At 33.9% G+C, this 20,367-nt stretch overlaps 1 protein-coding gene and 1 non-coding gene across 2 annotated transcripts; both read left to right on the top strand.

The window, feature by feature from the left end:
* The first annotated feature begins 828 nt into the window (after positions 1-828).
* On the top strand, positions 829-936 carry LOC112738836 (small nucleolar RNA R71). The gene has a single exon (XR_003169791.1). It is a non-coding gene; the product is annotated as a small nucleolar RNA R71 (small nucleolar RNA).
* A 10,258-nt stretch (positions 937-11,194) lies between these two features.
* Positions 11,195-14,802, top strand: LOC112735082 (uncharacterized). Its single transcript, XM_029291242.1, has 3 exons — positions 11,195-12,010; positions 12,134-12,906; positions 14,766-14,802. The coding sequence occupies exons 1-3, from the start codon at positions 11,195-11,197 to the stop codon at positions 14,800-14,802; spliced, it is 1,626 nt and encodes a 541-aa protein (XP_029147075.1).
* Positions 14,803-20,367: the final 5,565 nt, after the last annotated feature.

The following is a 20,367-nucleotide window of genomic DNA, read 5'->3' as shown; positions in this document are numbered from 1 at the left end:
CACTGGACGTCCCAGGAGGTCTTCCTCCTTGGGATTCACGTCCTCCACTCCCCTTGTAGGTTCGGCCATGGTGCTTATGTCAATGGCCTTGCACTCTCCTTTTGGGTTCTCTTCTGTATTGCTTGGGAGAGTACTGGGAGGGATTTCAGTGATCCTTTTACTCAGCTGGCCCACTTGTGCTTCCAAATTTCTAATGAAAGATCTTGTTTCATTCATGAAACTTACAGTAGCCTTAGACAGATCAGAGACTAAGTTTGCCAAATTAGAAGTATTTTGTTCAGAGTTCTCTGTCTGTTGCTGAGTGGATGATGGAAAAGATTTATTATTGCTAAACATGTTTCTTCCACCATTATTAAAGCCTTGTTGAGGCTTTTGATCCTTCCATGAGAAATTTGGATGATTTCTCCATGATGAGTTATAGGTGTTTCCATAAGGTTCACCTAAATAATTTACCTCTGCTATTGCATGGTTCTCAGGATCATAAGCTTCTTCTTCAGAAGATGCCTCTTGAGTACTGTTGGATGCAGCTTGCATTCCATTCAGACTCTGAGAGATCATATTGACTTGCTGAGTCAATATTTTATTCTGAGCCAATATGGCATTCAGAGTATCAACTTCAAGAACTCCCTTCTTCATAGGCGTCCCATTACTCACAGGATTTCTCTCAGAAGTGTACATGAACTGGTTATTAGCAACCATGTCAATGAGTTCTTGAGCTTCTGCAGGCATTTTCCTTAGGTGAATGGATCCACCTGCAGAAGTGTCCAGTGACATCTTTGATAGCTCAGATAAACCATCATAGAATATGTCCAGGATGGTCCATTCTGAAAGCATGTCAGAAGGACACTTTTTGGTCAACTGTTTGTATCTTTCCCAAGCTTCATAGAGGGATTCACCTTCTTTCTGTCTGAAGGTTTGAACATCAGCTCTAAGCTTGCTCAGCTTTTGAGGAGGAAAGTACTTGGCTAAGAAAGCCGTGACCAGCTTATCCCAAGAGTTCAGGCTGTCTTTGGGTTGAGAATCCAACCATAATCTAGCTCTGTCTCTTACAGCAAAAGGGAAAAGCATGAGCCTGTAGACTTCAGGATCTACTCCATTAGTCTTAACAGTATCACATATCTGCAAGAATTCAGTTAAGAACTGAAAAGAATCTTCAGATGGAAGTCCATGAAACTTGTAGTTCTGCTGCATCAGAGAAACTAATTGAGGTTTCAGCTCAAAGTTGTTTGCTCCAATGGCAGGAATGGAGATGCTTCTTCCATGTAAATTGGAATTAGGTGCAGTAAAGTCACCAAGCATCTTCCTTACATTATTATTATTTTCGGCTGCCATCTCCTCTTCCTGTTCGAAAATTTCTGAAAGGTTATCTCTGGATTGTTGTAATTTAGCTTCTCTTAGTTTTCTCTTCAGAGTCCTTTCAGGTTCTGGATCTGCTTCCACAAGAATGTTCTTATCCTTGCTCCTGCTCATATGACAAAGAAGAGGGCACAGAAAAATAATAATAATAATAGAGATCCTTTATACCACAGTATAGGGATCCCTTTGTGAGTGGAAGAAGAGAGGGAGACAAAGAATGTAATATAATGGAAGAAACACAACTGTGAGGAGGGTTGAGATGTGAGATGAGATGTTAGTAGATGAATAAATAAATAGAATAAGATGAGAGAGAAGGAATTTTCGAAAATAATTTTTGAAAAAGAGTTAGTGATTTTCGAAAATGGTTTTTGAAAAATGTTAGTATTTTTCGAAAATTTTTAAAATCAAAAATAAGAATAAGAATAATTATTTAATTAAAAAGAAATTTTTGAAAAAGAGAGAAGATATTTTCGAAAATTAGAGAGAGAGAGTTAGTTAGGTAGTTTTGAAAAAGTTAAAAAACAAACAAAAAGTTAGTTAGTTAGTTGAAACAAATTTTTGAAAAGATAAGAAGTTAGGAGGTTAGAAAATATATTTTGAAACCAACTTTTTGAAAAAGGTAAGATAAGAAGATATTTTAAAAATTAGTTTTGAAAAAGATTTGATTTTTAAAATCTCAATTAATGACTTGATTCATAAGAAATCACAAGATATGATTCTAGAACTTAAAGTTTGAATCTTTCTTAATAAGCAAGTAACAAACTTCAAATTTTTGAATCAAAACATTAATTGATTATGTTATTTTCGAAAATTTGATATAAAAATAGGAAAAATATTTTTGAAAAATATTTTTGGAATTTTCGAAAATAACTAAGAATTTTGAAAAAGATTTTATTTTTGAAAAAGATTTTGAAAAAGATAAGATTTTCAAATTGAAAATTTGATTTGACTCATAAGAAACAACTTGATTTTAAAAATTTTTGAAAAAGTCAACTCAAATTTTCGAATTTGATGAGAGAAAAAGGGAAAGATATTTTTTTGTTTTTTTGAATTTTTATGATGAGAGAGGAAAACAGGAAAAATGATGCAATGCATGAAAGTTATGGATCAAAACAATGAATGCATGCAAGAATGCTATGAATGTCAAGATGAACACCAAGAACACTTTGAATGTCAAGATGAACATCATAGACACAATTTTGAAAATTTTTTAATGCAAAGAAAACATGCAAGACACCAAACTTAGAATTCTTTAATGCTTACGCACTAAGAATTCAAGAATGCATATGAAAAACATCATACAACACAAAACAAAAAATCATCAAGATCAAACAAGAAGACTTACCAAGAACAACTTGAAGATCATGAAGAACACTATGAATGCATGAAATTTTCGAAAAATGCAAGATGCACATGCAAATGACACCAAACTTATGACATGACTCATGACTCAAACAAGAAACACAAAAAATGTTTTTGATTTTTATGATTTTCTAAATTTTTTGGATTTTTTTCGAAAATTATATGAAAAAGAAAAAATAAGGATTCCAAAATTTTTAATATGAATTCCAGAAATCTTGCATTCTTAGTCCAAAGCTTCAGTCCAGGAATTAGACATGGCTCACTAGCCAGCCAAGCTTTCAATGAAAGCTCCGTTCCAAAACACTAGACATGGCCAATGGCCAGCCAAGCTTCAGCATGTAATTCAAACATAACATGCCTGACATACCCTATAGTCGTATAACAGCTGATGGTTGGAAGCCTCAGTCCAAAAGAATTTAGACATGGCTTTACAGCCAGCCAGGCTTCACATGCTTCATGAAAAACTAGAATTCATTCTTAAAAATTTTGAATCTAAAATTTTTTTCGAAAACAGGTGAGAAAATTTTGAAATATTTTTGAAAAATTTTTGAAAAGAAAACAAAAAGAAAATTACCTAATCTGAGCAACAGGATGAACCGTTAGTTGTCCAAACTCAAACAATCCCCGACAACGGCGCCAAAAACTTGGTACGCGGAATCGTGATTACACTTTAATTATGTAAAGTTCATTGCTCTTTCTTTCCCTGGTAATGGCGCCAAAAACATGATGCCAAGATCATGGTTCACAACTCCGTGTAACTAACCAGCAAGTGCACTGGGTCGTCCAAGTAATACCTTACGTGAGTAAGGGTCGAATCCCACGGAGATTGTTGGTATGAAGCAAGCTATGGTCACCTTGCAAATCTCAGTTAGGCAGATATAAATTGATAATGGTGTTTTCGAATAATAATTAATAGAATAGGGATAGAAATACTTATGTAATTCATTGGTGAGAATTTCAGATAAGCGAATGGAGATGCTTTCGTTCCTCTGAACCTCTGCTTTCCTGCTATCTTCATCCAATCAGTCTTACTCCTTTCCATGGCTGGCTTTATGTGATACATCACCATTGTCAACGGCTACTTTCGGTCATCTCTCGGGAAAATGATCCAATGCCCTGTCACGGCACGGCTAATCGTCTGGAGGCATCACCCTTGTCAATAGCTTCATCTTATCCTCTCAGTGAAAATGATCAACGCACCCTGTCACGGCACGGCTATTCATCTGTCGGTTCTCGATCATGCTGGAATAGGATTTTACTATCCTTTTGCGTCTGTCACTAACGCCCCGCAATCGCGAGTTTGGAGCTCGTCACAGTCATCCAATCATTGAATCCTACACGGAATACCACAGACAAGGTTTAGACCTTCCGGATTCTCTTGGATGCCGCCATCATTCTAGCTTACGCCACGAAGATTCTGGTTAGGAGATCTAAGAGATACTCATTCAGTCGAAGGTAGAACGGAAGTGGTTGTCAGGCACGCGTTCATAGGGAATGATGATGATTGTCACGTTTATCACATTCAGGTTGAAGTGCGAATGAATATCTTAGAAGCGAAATAAGATGAATTGAATAGAAAATAGTAGTACTTTGCATTAATCTTTGAGGAACAGCAAAGCTCCACACCTTAATCTATGGAGTGTAGAAACTCTACCGTTAAAATTACATAAGTGAAAGGTCCAGGCATGGCCGAGATGGCCAGCCCCCAAAACGTGATCAATAGATCAAAATATAATCCAAAGATTGTCAAAAAGACTAGTAAAATGTCCTATTTATAATAAACTAGCTACTAGGGTTTACATGAGTAAGTAATTGATGCATAAATCCACTTCCGGAGCCACTTGGTGTGTTCTTGGGCTGAGCTTGAGTGTTGCACGTGTAGAGGTCCTTTCTGGAGTTGAACACCAGCTTTTGTGCCAGTTTGGGCGTTCAACTCTGGTTTTGGCTCCTTTTCTGGCGCTGGACGCCAGATTTGGGCAGAAAGCTGGCGTTGAGCGCCAGTTTACATCGTCTATTCTTGGCCAAAGTATAGACTATTATATATTGCTGGAAAGCTCTGGATGTCTACTTTCCAACTCAATTGGAAGCGCGCCATTTCGAGTTTTGTAGCTCCAAAAAATCCACTTTGAGTGCAGGGAGGTCAGAATCCAACAGCATCAGCAGTCCTTTTTCAACCTCTGAATCTGATTTCTGCTCAAGTCCCTCAATTTCAGTCAGAAAATACCTGAAATCACAGAAAAGCACACAATCTCATAGTAAAGTCCAGAAATGTGAATTTAACATAAAAAATAATGAAAACATCCCTAAAAGTAACTAGATCCTACTAAAAACATACTAAAAACAATGTCAAAAAGCGTATAAATTATCCGCTCATCAAGTTGATACATCGAAGTGAATCTGAAGATTGTACCAATCCATAAAATTTTAATTGCAAAACCATCATCAGAAGCCTATATATAAGAGGCCTAAAACATGAAACTTGAAGCAACTAATAAAACTTAATCATGAGTTGCATTTCTAAACTAAATGAAAAAGAATGAAAATATTCTTCACACAGTTCACGAGCTCTATGTAACAGGTAGATTGAGCACAATTATACCCCTGATCTTCTAAACTTCCAAACTTCACTTGAGTTCCTCCAATAACAAAACCTTTCTAAATATGCCGAAAACTGATACTTTCTGCTCACCTCAGGACAACTGCAGTTGTAGATCTAAATTAAAAAGAGAGGTTAGTGGCAGACATATATATCAGCAAAAGGAAAACTAATCTGAAACTAATACAAGTCAAAGAACCAAATAAACAGAAACACCGTCATTAAGAAGTAACTATAAGCTTTCAAGTTATAGAACAAACACACAAATTGAACAGTACAAAGTACCCTTTTCATGTAAGGAGAATCTGCACATCACTGAATATGAAGATAAGTAATTTATAGAAAAACTAAAGGGATAAAATGAAACACATTCTTGTAATGTAATGTATTGTAGAACAAAGGGATAAAAATGAAGGTAAAAGACATCACAGTCATTGTATCAAACATGTGGTGATCATTACCCCAAGTGGTGCCAATACAGAAGGCCTTCTCCTTCTGCACCTCTAAACACTCCTGCTAAATAAATAAATAAACAGGGAGTTTAAAAACGAATTAGAATTAGTATTCATAATTTCATCTAAATCAGAAGTGAAAGTGTGAAGCAGCTGAGGTGTTCACCTTGTCGAGATCCTCACGAGAACAAGAGGTTCTCGTAGTTCTTGTACTACTTCAATCGAGTCTCGCGGTACTTCTGTAGCTGTGGTTAAGCTTCACCCATGGAATCCGTTGTATATCCTTCCCATGGAGCTTCAGCACAGCCACACGCAGGAGGAGACAGAGACCGGCGACGCAGGAGGAAAAACAGAGCGTTACGGGTTTCAGCCATGGAAGAAGGAGCGACGTTTGAAGGCTTACGAGAGAGTGAGCACGACGGAGGCTTTGAGACGGAGGGAGCGTCGATGGAGGGAGCGGCAAAGCAGGGGTTGGAAGCGCGACAAAGTTCTGGAATTAGGGTTGGAGGCGCGACAAAGCTCTGGGGTTAGGGTTGGATACGGCGGCGGAGGGAGCCCGTGCGACGCAAGGTACGACGGAGAGAGATCTGTGACGTCAGCGGCGGTGACAGCGGCGGACGAAGCTGGTGTGATGGAGAGAAGAAGCAACTCGGTGACGGAGAGAGGAACAAGCTCATTTGATATGGGTAGAGTGTAAATGGATCAAGTGGATAGAGATAAGATTAGGGTTATCTCAATATTTACTGATGAAAAATTTAAATTACAGATGGATTTTCCGTCTGTAATAATTTAACAAAACGCACCGTTTTGTCTATTTAATTACAGACGGATTTTCCGTCTGTAACCATTTCCCACGAAAAAAATTAATTTTTTCGACAGAATTATCGACGGATTTTTTTTCTGTCTGTAATTTATGCTAATCCATTTTTTTGGTTTTCCGACAAAAAATTCCTCTGAAATTTCCTCTGTATTTTCGTGGGATAAAATCCGTCGGAAATATCCGTCTGTAATAACTAGTTTTCTAGTAGTGAATAAAGTATAAATTATATCTTTTTGTCTCTAATATACCAACTTCTTTAATGTTCAATTTAATTAAACTTAATTTTTAACTTTTTAATAAATTTTAATTTTTCTTCAATAATTTTAATTTTGCTCTTAATAAAAAATAAATTTACTTAGAATGAAAGTAATGTGATTAAGAATAAAATAAAAATACTAAATTTATTTAGAATGAAAGTAATGTGATCATGAGTAATTTACTTAGATGCAATTAAAAAAGAATTGAATAATTATTTACCGTAAAAAATTGATATTATTGAAGAATAAAATTAAAATTTATTTTTAAGTTAAAAATAAAGTTTATTAAATTAAATATTAAAGAAGTTCAATATATTAGAGATAAAAAGTTATAATTTATACTTTATTATATATGTATCATACTCATTTTTGTCTTTTTTCAGAAGTTTATCTACTAGTCATTCTAGAAGTATTTTATGATAAGTAAAAATCTTAAATTCGTAATGGAATTTATTCCGTTAAAATTTACTTTCATTTTATTTAATTTGGTAAATCTTCTAAGAGTAATATATCATTTTTGTCCTCAACGTTTTTGTCCTGTTTAAACCCCTAACATTTCAAAATTGTAACACCCTATCACCCTAAGCCTTACCTCTATGCGTAAGGAAAAAGGTGACAAAGTGCCACGACAATTCTAAAGCTCATACCATAATGTATAGACAAGAAATATAATACACTAGAAGCCCAATCAAGGAATAAAATCTCAAAGACGCAAAAAACAGAGATACAAAAGCGCGAAGCATTGATGTGAGAGAATTACGATGGTTCAGAAATTTAGCAAAGCAATTTCTTCGTTGATAGCATAGTCCCAACCGACAAGTAACCCTCCCAATCAAAGTTTAAATTCAATTTAAAATAACTGAGAGTAATTAAAGCTTGGGTCGTCTTTCCTAGGAACTAGTGACAAAAAGCGCACAATTTTGGTTGTAAAAAGCAAGGGGGTTTTCAATAGTGAAGCAAGCAATTAAAGGAATTAAAGAACAATCAAAATTGTAATTAATAAACTAATAAAAGAGTAAAAGAACTATCTAGTAATATAGACAAATAATGCTTTAAAATGATAGAAATGTGATTCAAAACATAAATGGAGCCTTGACTTGGGATGAGTTATGGAATTCCTTCCTTGCCATAACCACAACTATGATAATTATGATGGAATAATCTCACCTAGTCAACGCTGCTTAACATCGAAGAGTACGTCAAGTGAGCATAATTAATCCACAAATCCTAGCTAACTTACTAATTACTTTAGTAAAAAGCTAGCGTTAATGGAAACAATAACAATTAACAACCCAAGAATTATCACTAAATGTCGGACATTATGACTCTAGTATCCCATATACTCATTTTCCCAAGCCAAAGGGAGGAAATCTACCCCATAATCAGAATTGGCATTTCATCAAACACATGGTGGGTATAATCATAAAACATGACAAAATTATAAAAATACTCAAAACTATGAACAACCAAGGAACAAAATCAACAATGGCAATTCAATAAACATATTGAAATCACTAAACATCAAATTCATTAACCAAAACTCAAAATTGCAAGAAGCATATATGTATTGATAAAGGAAATTAAAATAAAAGAAAGTGTAGAACAAGTAGTGTAATAAAAGAGAAAATTAAGAAATACTTACAACAGACACAAGTTAGGATGCAAGATCAAAATTGAAAAATAAAAACTTGTAGATAAAATCCTAATTACACCCTAAGAAAGTTGAGAGAAAACCTAAACCTAAACTACCTAAAACTACCCTAAAAACTATCCACGTGTATCGTGTAATGTATATGGTATATATGTGGTTGCTTGCCCCTCCTTGTAAGCTTCAAAGCCTTCAAAAATGGGCCAAAAAGCCTCCCAAATCGCGAGCCACGTGACTTTGTAATGAAGTCACGCATAGGGACTTGTGCGTATGCACACTTGGCTGTGTGCTTCTCCTTTGTTTTCTTCATGTTCTCTCCCAGTTGCATGCTTCTCTTCCACTCTTATCAAGCCATTCATACATATTACTCCTAAAATCACTTTCAAAAATATCAAGGCATCGAATAGAATGAAAGTGGAATAAAATTTATTAAATTAAGCACAAAATAGCATGTTTTCATAATTAGACATAATTCAGAGAGAAAACATAAAAGCATGCTATTTAGGTGAATAAGTGTGGTTTTATATGATGAAATCTACTCAAATCAATCCAAAATTTATAATCAAATATGGATTCATCAAGCATTCCCACACGATAATTAAAGTGCAAAGATAAGAAAACGGAATTTAATATAACAACCCGATTTTTTAAAATTAAATAAAAAGTGATTTACGATTTATTATATTTATTGAGAATTTTATTTTAAAGGAATCTTTTTTCTCAAAAGTAATTAAATTAAATTTTATGATTCTTTAAATTTAAAATTTATTAGACTTTTTAAATAATTTTTGTTATAATGAGATATTTTAAAAAAGATAAAAGAATTATTATTATCATTCTTATTATTATTATTATTATTATTATTATTATTATTAAAAAAAGAAAAAGAAAGTGGTCGAAGGCCATTATACATACATATATGCCATTATATATTCATTATATATATATATACACATAGTAAAGAAAGAAAGCAAGCAAGCCAAATGTACGCATATATATATATATATATATATATATATATATATATATATATAAACACGACACATGCCCCTTAATTCCTTTATCCTTCATCATTTGGCCGTGAGTCTTGCGAGAAGGAAGGGAGAGAACCATGAGAGAGAATGAGAGAAACCATGGCACGGTAAACCTTCTGACTTCGATTTTTTGAATTTTGTAACTCCAATAAAAAATTTAATTCTATAAAAGTGTTTGTATCTTCCTCATTTATATGTTAGCGTTACTTTCATTCGATAAAAATTAACGATGACATAGCTTCTCTTCTCCTTGAGTTCATCCAATTGGAGTTTCAGGAGGCACAGACGATTTCTGACGTTTTTTTCTTCAGTAGCCGATCAGAAAATTTCTCCAAAACTTCCGTTATTTTGATTTCATACAGAAGTAGGATTTGGTAACTCTATAATAATTAAATATGAATTTGATAAGTGAATGTTGATTTGGTTGATTATTGTTTGAGTTTGAATGAGTTTATGTTAAATTATTGTTGTTGCTTGTGATTTGTTAGTTTAGCTATAAGGAACAGTTCAGTTGTAGTTGTTTTAATGGTTTTGGGACTGTTGTCAGTGGCGGATCCACGGGGGACCTAAGGTGGCCATGGTCCCCCCCCCCCAAAGTTTTTTAAAAAAAATAGTAAATAGTAATAATTAATAATATTAAATTTTTTTATATATAATATTAAAAAAATATAAGTTACAAAATTTTATAAATTAAAATAACTAAAAACTGCACTATGTATTGGATATTTGAATTATTGTTGCTCTTGTTAACAAATAGCCCATTCTAATAATTAATAAAAATGGTTCTATTATGCTAGCCCAAATCCATACTATTAATTAAAGTAACTCTAGTACATTTTTCAAATATTTGTTTCAAATCATCAGAGGCATCAGCGCCACTTTTCTCTCTCTTTTAGTGGTTCCCAAACTTTTGGTCTTCTACTCTTCTCATTCTAATTTTTCTTCCATACTAAAACAAGACATATGAAGAAAAATCATTGAAGAGAAGTGAACAGCAAAATATTAACTATTGAATGCACAACAAAGATTCAAAGAGGTATATTTCAATTTTTTTTAAGTTAATAACAATGTCAAGTATTATTTATATTATGTATTTAAAATAATTAATTTATTTTTTTTTATAATGGACAGTGTTCATCAAAGATTGAAGTGAGGACAAAACTCAATAGAATTATTTTTTGGTGAGACTTGGAACAAAAAAATAATCAGGTAAATCAATAACTTTATTTTTGGTTATTATACATTTGTGTTTCTAAAATTATTTGTTATTGCTCAATAGGTTTAATATTTTTTTTAAGAAAATAATATATATGCAATTATTTTTGTTTTTTTTTTTTTTGTTAGATAGTTCAAGTTAAGTTAAAAATGTCAAAGATGAAAACAATTCACTCATTTTTCAAGAGAAAAGAGAGAATATATGATGAACAAAATTCAGCTTCAGATTCTTTGAGTAATGTTCAAAATATTATTGAACAACCTGTGACACAACTTGTTGAGCAAGATATTCAACCCCCTGCTTCCAAAATAACAAGGACTGAAATAGATCAAGTTAATATTGATACATTGATGCGTGATCCCAGAAAGCGTCCGCAAATTTGGAATTATCCTATCAATCAACAAGATGAAAATCCGTAGAGCATACATAAAGTTTGGACCATATCAATTTATTATGGATGAGTACCCTCTTTCTGGTCTAGAAAGTCATCCTCGTCGTTTCAAAGCTCATTGGTTTAAGAGTTTTTCTTGGCTAGAATATTCGCCAGAAGTGAATGCTGCATTTTGTCTTCCATGCTATTTATTTTCTAGAAAATTAAGTCCATTCACATCAGGAGGATTTCGCAATTGGAAAAAAGTGAATAATGGAAAGGATTGTGCATTTTTATCTCATGTGGGTAAATCTCTTAATTCTCCTCATAATATTGCTGTTAAGTCTTGTAAAGATTTGCTTAATCAATTATGTCACATTGACAAAGTATTGGCTAAGCAAAGCTCACAACAAATTTTAAGCAATAGATTGCGTCTTAAAGCCTCTATTGATACTGTCAGATGGTTAACGTTTCAATTTTGTGCTTTTAGGGGACATGACGAGAGTCATGAGTCTCAGAATCGAGGAAATTTTCTTGAAATGTTAAAATTATTAGCTTCTTACAATAAAGAAGTGGATGCAGTTGTTTTGGATAATGCTCCTCAAAATGCAATATACACATCACCTTCTATTCAAAAGGAAATTCTACATGTTTTTGCTAGAAAGGTGCAAAATGAAATTCGCAATGAGATTGGTAATGCAAAGTTTTGTTTGATTGTTGATGATGCTAGAGATGAATCTAGAAGAGAACAAATGGCACTTGTTGTTAGATTTGTTGATAAGCATGGATTTGTCAAAGAAAGGCTAATAGATGTTGTTCATGTCAAAGATACTACTTCTGCTACTCTAAAACAAGAGATTTGTTCTGCATTATCTCATCACAATCTCAACATTCAAAATGTTCGAGGTCAAGGTTATGACGGAGCTAGTAATATGCGTGGAGAGTGGAAAGGGTTACAAGCTTTAATTATTTAAGAATGTCCTTATGCATATTATGTTCATTGCTTTGCTCATCAATTACAGCTAGCTCTTGTTGCTGCGGCTAAAGAAGTTGTTGATGTTCATGCTTTTTTCCAAAGTTTGAGTAATATTATCAATGTTGTGTGCTCTTCTTGCAAACGCAATGATGAATTACGATCTGCTTATGCAACTGAAATTTTCCATTTAGTTGCAACTAATCAAATTGAAACAGGAAGGGGAGCAAATCAAATTGGCACATTAAAAAGATCAGGAGATACTAGGTGGAGCTCTCACTTCAACTCAATTTGTAGCCTTTTACGTATGTTTGGAGCAACAACTTCAGTTCTGGAAGATTTGGCTACTAATGGATCTACATATTCTCAACGTGGTGATGCTACTTGTGCTCTTAAATCTTTATTATCATTTGATTTTGTTTTCATTTTGCATATGATGAAAGAAATCATGGGAATCACTGATAAACTTTGTCAAGCATTGCAACAAAAATCTCAAGACATTTTGAATGCTATGCATCTGGTTTCTAGTACAAAGTCATTGATTCAACAGTTAAGAGATAATAGTTGGAGAGCACTTTTGGAGAAAATTAGTTCTTTCTGCAATGATCATGCTATTCAGATACCTGATATGGGTGCTTTTTTTAGTGATATAATTCGGTCTCGTCGTAAAAAGGATGTTGTCACTGTTGAACACCACTATCGTGTTGACATTTTTACTAGCGTGATAGATTTTCAATTGAAAGAGCTAAATAGTAGATTTAGTGAGCAAGCAACCGAGCTCCTCATATTGAGTACATCTTTAGATCCTAAAGATGCTTTCAAGTTATTTAGTGTTTGCAACATATGCAATCTTGTAAAGAATTTCTATTCTTTAGATTTTTCTGAGCAAGAAAAGATTCAATTGGATTATGAGTTACAACATTATGAACTTGATGTGGTTAAAGCTCCAGATTTTCAGAATTTGTCTACTCTTGCTGAATTGTGTCAAAAATTGACAGAGACAGGAAAATCAAATATATATCCTTTAATTGATAGATTAATTCGTCTTGTTTTGACTCTTCCTGTGACAACAGCAACAACTGAACGGGCCTTTTCAGCTATGAAGATTATTAAAACAAGGCTTCGAAACAAGATGGAAGATGAATTTTTAGCAGATTGTATGATTGTATATATTAAAAAGGAAATTGCTTCAAAATTCACTTCAGAGATGATAATTGATGATTTTAGTTCCATGAAGCATCGTCGAGCAAGTTTAAAAATATCAAAATCTTAAAGTATGTAGTTGAACATTGACTTTTATATAATATAATTACTTTTTTGATATATATGCTACAAATCATATTTTGTTAATTTTTTGTTATATTTATATTTAATTGGCCCCCCTCTTATGAAATTTCTAGTTCCACCACTGACTGTTGTGATGTGGTATTTTGAGGAAATTGATGAGATTTGGTGGTTGAAAGATTAAATTAAAAGTTTAGAAAAATCGATAACCGAAAGACTCAAAAACGGACTAAAATACGATTAATATTTTGAAAGGGAAGAGCTAAGGGTTTCGGTTTTAATATAAGAGGAAGATTAATATTTAAACGTTATTTTTGAAGGGTAACCTTGTATTTGTATATAAAAATTGAGCTACAATTTGTAATTATATAAGATTTCGGGTATTTTGGATAATAAATAAAGTACAAGGATAAAAATTGATATTTTATAAAAGTTCAGGGTTATTTTTATAAATATAAAAATAAGTGAGGGTTCCAAATATAATTTTCTAAAATATTAAGGTTAAAAATAGAATATTAAAAAGTTTGTGATTTAGAAAGTAATTAACAAAAGTTTAAAAATAAGGTTTTATTTATAAAAATAACCCATTTTATAAAACTTTATTTTTAAACTAAGTTTTAAGAAAAGATATATAAATATTATTTGTTTACCATTTAAATTATTCTATTTATATTATTGTTAATATTTTATTACGAATATTAATTAGTAAAGATATTCTTAATATTATTATAAGTCAGAGAAGAACAAATAGAGTGATCTTAAAAGTTTTAGAGAACGCAGACTTAATTAAAGTACTTTATAATTCTTTTCTATAAGACACTTAGAGAAAGGTGAGGGAATAATGCGAAGATAAATTATATTATGAAATGATAGGAAAAGAAAAGAATATATTAGATAAAGAAATCTCTGTTACAGGAGAGTAGAGAGCAATGACTAAAAGAATCTAATGAACCTCTGCCACAGAAGAGCAGAGCACAGGAAAGAAGAGAATGTATTAACTAATGGAATATCTGCCACAGGAGAGCGGATCTCTGCCACAGGAGAGCAGAGGGCAAAGATAAAATGACTTTAAAAGACTATCTGCCACATGAGAGCATATGCAACCTTGTTCGGGTCTTAGTGTCAAATGTATAGTGGGGACGCCCACACACTGAGAACTATTTTCCAAATATAAGCATATTAAAATACACTTAAAAAGGTCACATTGTATGCCGCCTGACCGTAAGACTTATATTCACATTGTATGCATCTAGAAAGCCATATCTGGGACTTGAACCCGGGTAATGTCGGGAGCGGGTAGGCAACCGACACATGAGCTCATGGCCTGCATTAGGAATAGACATGCATCATATTTGTTTGTGCATATTCGTTTGTGAGTATGTTTCCTGTAATTGTAGGTGTGCTAAATGGCTATTTGAATTCCGTGTTCTATAATTGTTGAATTAGGTTATCCCTTGTTGATTGTTATTGCTGACCAAGTATATATAAAATGAACAAAACTTCTAACCCTGGTCCTACTAAGAACTCCCCAGTTTTTACCCCCTATTTTCACCCCTTTCAACTACAGGTGCGAAAGTTTAGTGCGGAGCTACAAAAGCATAGAAGATTATGCTTACAAGTTGAGTTGTTAGAATTTATTTTTTCCTCGTCATTTATTGTTTTGGTTTTTACAGGGGTAGGACTTGTAATTGAAATTCTTTTACTAAGTCTATGTATATAATGTTATGTGGATATATATATATGTATATATATATCTTTGTGATTAAGTAATTAAAAGTAAAAACTATTTCGTTTTCTTAATTAAAATTTCGGTTCGTATTTGCGAAGGCTCAATATTAATTAAAGATAGTATATAATAAAAAGGCTTAGAGGTAAGTAGCGCTCGGACTTTTAGTACGATCATGATCGGGTGTTAAAAGTTAGGGTGTTACATTTAAGATACAAGATAAAAAAGGTATATATTACTTTTAGACGTCGTAACACCTCATCACCTCTGATTTACAACTTAAGCATAAAGTTCTGTGTGGTAGGGTGTCACATAAAAAAAAGTATTTTTAGATTTTGCAAGTGAAAAGTTTAATTGGTTTCGAGTTAAATGATCCTATTTTATTATTAAGTATATAGAAGTCATCATAATATTCTCGCTATCAGAGTGGCATAGCCGAAAGCATGACATTCTGATAGTAAGGATGTTACACTTAGGTTGCTTGCAGAGCGCTTGGTGGAGGCTTGGCGGTGGCTTAGTGATGTGAAAATTTGTACCGGTTCGGAATTTAGCAAAATAATTTTGTTGTGAGCATAGTCCAAACCGATAGTCAATCCTCAAATCAAATTTAAATATATTGGTTGTCACAAGTACAAACCCCAATAAAAATTAACCGAAGTATTTAAACCTCGGGTCGTTTCACAAGGAATTGCAATGAAGTAATTAATTATTGGCTATGAAAGAACAATGAGGGGTTTGATTTGGTAAAGGGACAAGAAAATAAATGGCAAGAGAATTAAAACAGCAAATAAAAGAACAATTAATAAAGAGAGACATTCATGGCAAGGGTTGAGATCATAGGCTTTCTATCCTAGTCATACAATGATTAACAAGAATTTATCTTATTTCGTCATCTCCAACTATGGAAGAAGGTATAATGTTATCTTCCCATAGGGAGAAAGTCAAATAAGACTAGCTAATCTCAATCCAAGAGTCCCAATCAACTCACTAATTGAATTAGCAAGAGATTAGAGTCAATGGAAACAATACTTGCTAACAACTCTAGATCACCAACATAGGTTGGATATCGATTACTCAAGATTGCCTAATTCCTCTTTCCAAGGCAAGAATGCTCAAGAATCTACTCTAACATCCTTCCAAGCATTTTGTCAAATACTTGGAAGGCATAGAAGGAAAGCAAGATAGAATGATAGATAACAAGAATGAAATCTACAACTACCAATTACAAGGAATTAACAATAACAACAACTCAATTAACAATAAAAGAATAAGAAACATAAATTGCATTAAAGCAAAATAAAGGGAACAAGAATACATCAACAATAAAGTAAACAAATACAAGGAGTAAAATAGTAAACTAGGAAAGTAAAGGTAAAGGAACAAGAAGTTGTAAAGGAAAAGTAAATCAAATCATGAATTAATCCTAGATCTAAGATGCAATTAAACCTAAGAACCCTAATTCTAGAGAGAATAGGGGGCTTCTATCTCTAGAAAACTAAACTACATGATGCTAAGCTATAACTAATTGCTCCTCTCTTTGCCCAAGGTTGAATTCTACATGAAATAGCCTTAGGAATGAGTTAGATTTGGGCTTGGACAGCTCAGAAATCACCCCCAGCGTTTTCACTTTAAGTGAGTCACGTGCCGAGCGTCACGCGTGCGCGTCGCTGGCCAAAACTCCTACTCATGCGTACGAGTGGGTGACGCGTGCGCGTGGCGTGCAAATCTTCAACTCACGCGTACGCGTGAATGACGCGTGTGCGTGGCTCTCAATCCTCCAAATGCTCATTTTTTCATGAATTCTCCACTTTGCATGCTTTTCTCTTCACTTCTTCCATCCAATACTTGTCTTATGAACCTGAAATCACTCAACAAACATATCAAGACATCGAATGGAATTAAAGTGAATTAAAATCACCAATTTAAGGGCCTAAAAAGCATGTTTTTATACTTAAGCACAAATTAAGGGAGATTACAAAACCATGCTATTTCATTGAATAAATGTGAGAAAAGGTGATAAAATTCCCTAAATTAAGCACAAGATAAACCACAAAATTGGGGTTTATCAGTGCTAATTGAGGCATGGGTCCATTCGGAGAGGAAATCTAAGAGTTGAAAAATCGCCATCAATAAGCTACGGGTTTTGGTTTCGGGTAGACATTATATAAAGTTACATGAAAATTTAGGTTAAATGCCCCTAAGATAGTGTTGAATTGAGATTGTTGATGTTGTGAATAGAAATAGTTGTTGTAGTGAATTATTAACGGATTAGTGTGAATGATTGATGGTTGGTTGATGAATGATTGATCTTTGAGATGTGATGTGATAACTGAGAAATGAGTTTTTGATGAGCAAATATATATTTGTATGAATGATATTGGATGCAAAAATTGTGGTTTAGTTGCTTGTTATGGCGATTGACGTGAAAATTGGGCCGAAGGCCGTGATTGGAGGCATTTTGGTAAGTTGATTGAGAATTGTTGAGTGAGATTGTGGCCGGTGGCCTTAATTGGATGATTATGCATTGGCATGCTTGATGTTGGGTGATGTGTGTTAAATTTGTTAATTGATGTTGTTAATGAGATGGTTAATTGAATTGAAAATGGTGGTTTAAATTTTAAATGGTTAGGAAGTGATTAAGAATTAATAAATTAGTGATAAGGATGTCTAGAATGGTTTGTGGTGGTTTTGGAATGAAATGAATTGAGAAATAGCACAATGGCATTATGCAGAATTTGTGCAAAAATTTGGGTTTTTGATCAAATTCGACGGGGCATAACTTCATGCTCGGAGTTTGGATTTGGGTGAAACTTACCTTGACTTAAATTTGACGATGAGAGCTTTAAAATCGTCTAAGAACGTATGAAAGTTGATATTTGTAGCAAAAGTTATTTATGTTTAAAAATGGGGATGAAAAATAGAATTATGCAGAGTTGCAATGTTTTTGGCAGAGTTGAGTCCCGCGCGTACGCACAGGTTGTGTGTACGCATGAATGCGAACTTGCACATACGCACAGGTCGTGCATACGCATAAATTTGAAAACAAAATTGGGGTAGTGGTAGGTTCTGCGCGTATGTACCATGTGTGCGTCTATATGATTCGGGGTTTGCGCGCACGCACGAGGCATGCGTATGCATGATGTGCATCCCAAATTGAAATCATGCGTACGCAAGAGGTATGTGTATGCACGACTGTGCAGAATTTTCTAAAATATCGATTTTTGTTTGTTTAGCCTTCCCAATCTATATATAAACTCCTCTAACCTCCGTAGGGAGTTGAATGAATGATTAATAAGCATTGAATACACTGGAAAGAGATATAACAAATTGAATTGAGCTATTCCCAGATAAACCCTTAGTTAGCTGGAGGAAAATGTTGTGAGGACAGTGGTTTATCCCGCCCGTGGTGAGGACGCCAGTGTTATCCCGCTCACGAGACATTGAAATTGATAAATTGATAAAGAATTTGGGTTAATGAATCTAATAACTTGTGAAACTGATTAAAGTTAATGATTATGACGGAATTGGTAAGGGCGGTGGTCTTATTCCGCTTGCGTGTGTGAAATTAATAACGATTATTGATTGGCAAGGACGGTGGTCTTATCCCGCTTGCGTATTGATTATTGATTGAATGTGGTCTGGATGACTGAATTGGCAAGGTCAGAGGTTTGTCCCGCTTACGTGGCAAGGTCGTGGGTTTTGTTCCGCTTGCATATTGATTTGGCACTTGCACCGAACAAGGATGGTGGTTCCATCCTACTTATTTCATGATTGCAGTGTGATGTAGGGATTGTGGTTTTATCCCTCCCACATTCTCTCAGATGCAAGGTGAGACGGCACTCTCCGTTGAAATGAGACATCATTCTCCATTGTCGTGGCACGATTTGTACCTCCCGGAGAAGATGAGACGACACTCTCTGTTGAGATAATAGTACCATGACTTGTTTGATTCCTCTGCGGAATGTACACCGAGAGACCGATCTGGATGATGCTAGCCGGATTTTGTGTCGGGTTTGGCAATATAGCCGACACGTGAGCTCATGGCCAATAGGACAGGCATGCATCATGTGCATCTATTTGCTATTGTTTGGGTATGCATATTGTATCTGGTTTGCCTATCTGAATACCCTGTTAATTGCTAATTGTATTACTTGCTATACTTGCTTTCTAATTATGTTTGATTTGCATTGATTACTAATTGTGTTTGTTACTACTGAATTAAATTACTGAGATGGATAATTATGATATTCAGAGAAATGATGATATTATGTTGGAAAGAATTAAGATTAGAAATAATTGATAAAGGCTGAAACTTAGTAAATAAACCTTGTTGGGATTAGAGAAAACCTTAGGCTTGAACTTTGTGAGTTTGGAGACTTGGATTGTCTAGTGGGTTCATGTAGTTTTACATAGTCTCTATTTAGAGCTATTACCCTACCGGAAACCTTCGGGTTCTCACCCGTTATAGAAATTTTTGTCTTTTCAGATACAGGGTATGACGTACCTTGCTGAGTGTGCAAGATTCCTTTTGGCAAAGTGAAGAAGGCTTTACTTTTGGAGTTTATTTTGTTATGTAGTACTTGTCTCCGCATTTTGCATACTATATTGTATATTCCTCTTAGAGAGTTATATTCTGGAGAAGCAGGATGTTATTTTGTACACTTTTAGTTATGTTATATTCTAGCTAGCCTTTTCTTTGCAGGTCGAAACTAGTTCTTAGTTATGTTATATTCTAGCTAGCCTTTTCTTTGCAGGTCGAGACTAGTTCTTACTATGTTTTCTCTTTTGGATCTTATATATATATATATATATATATATATATATATATATATATATATATATATATATATATATATATCTTTTGTTTCTGTATACAACACTTCTTATCTTTAATGCTTTGTGTGTAACAACGATTGTTGTTTTGTTTATCCTTTCTTTACAAGCTCCTAGCTATATTATTATCTTTCGAATACTATGTATATATTATGCTTTTATATGTTGTAATGTCTCACCACCTCTGATTTATGACGATAGTATAAGGCTTATGTGTAGTAGGGTGTTACCTAGGAAAGAAGAAAATGAAAAGGGGAGAATGGAATACCACCACCTTGCAAGGTTGGTGGCAGTGGTGACCCTGCCAACAATACATACTAGGTGAGAAAACTAGAGAGAAGAGAGCCAATGTTTCTTAAAAAAGAGGTTTTTTAGTCTGTGCCGTTAGTATGGTTCGATAGAAAAAAAAAAAAAAATATATATATATATATATATATATA

This window comes from Arachis hypogaea, chromosome 13 (assembly GCF_003086295.3).
Source record: "Arachis hypogaea cultivar Tifrunner chromosome 13, arahy.Tifrunner.gnm2.J5K5, whole genome shotgun sequence".
NCBI lineage: Eukaryota > Viridiplantae > Streptophyta > Magnoliopsida > Fabales > Fabaceae > Arachis > Arachis hypogaea.
The sequence above is the reverse complement of the archived record's forward strand: the minus strand, read 5'-3'. Positions and strand labels throughout refer to the sequence as shown.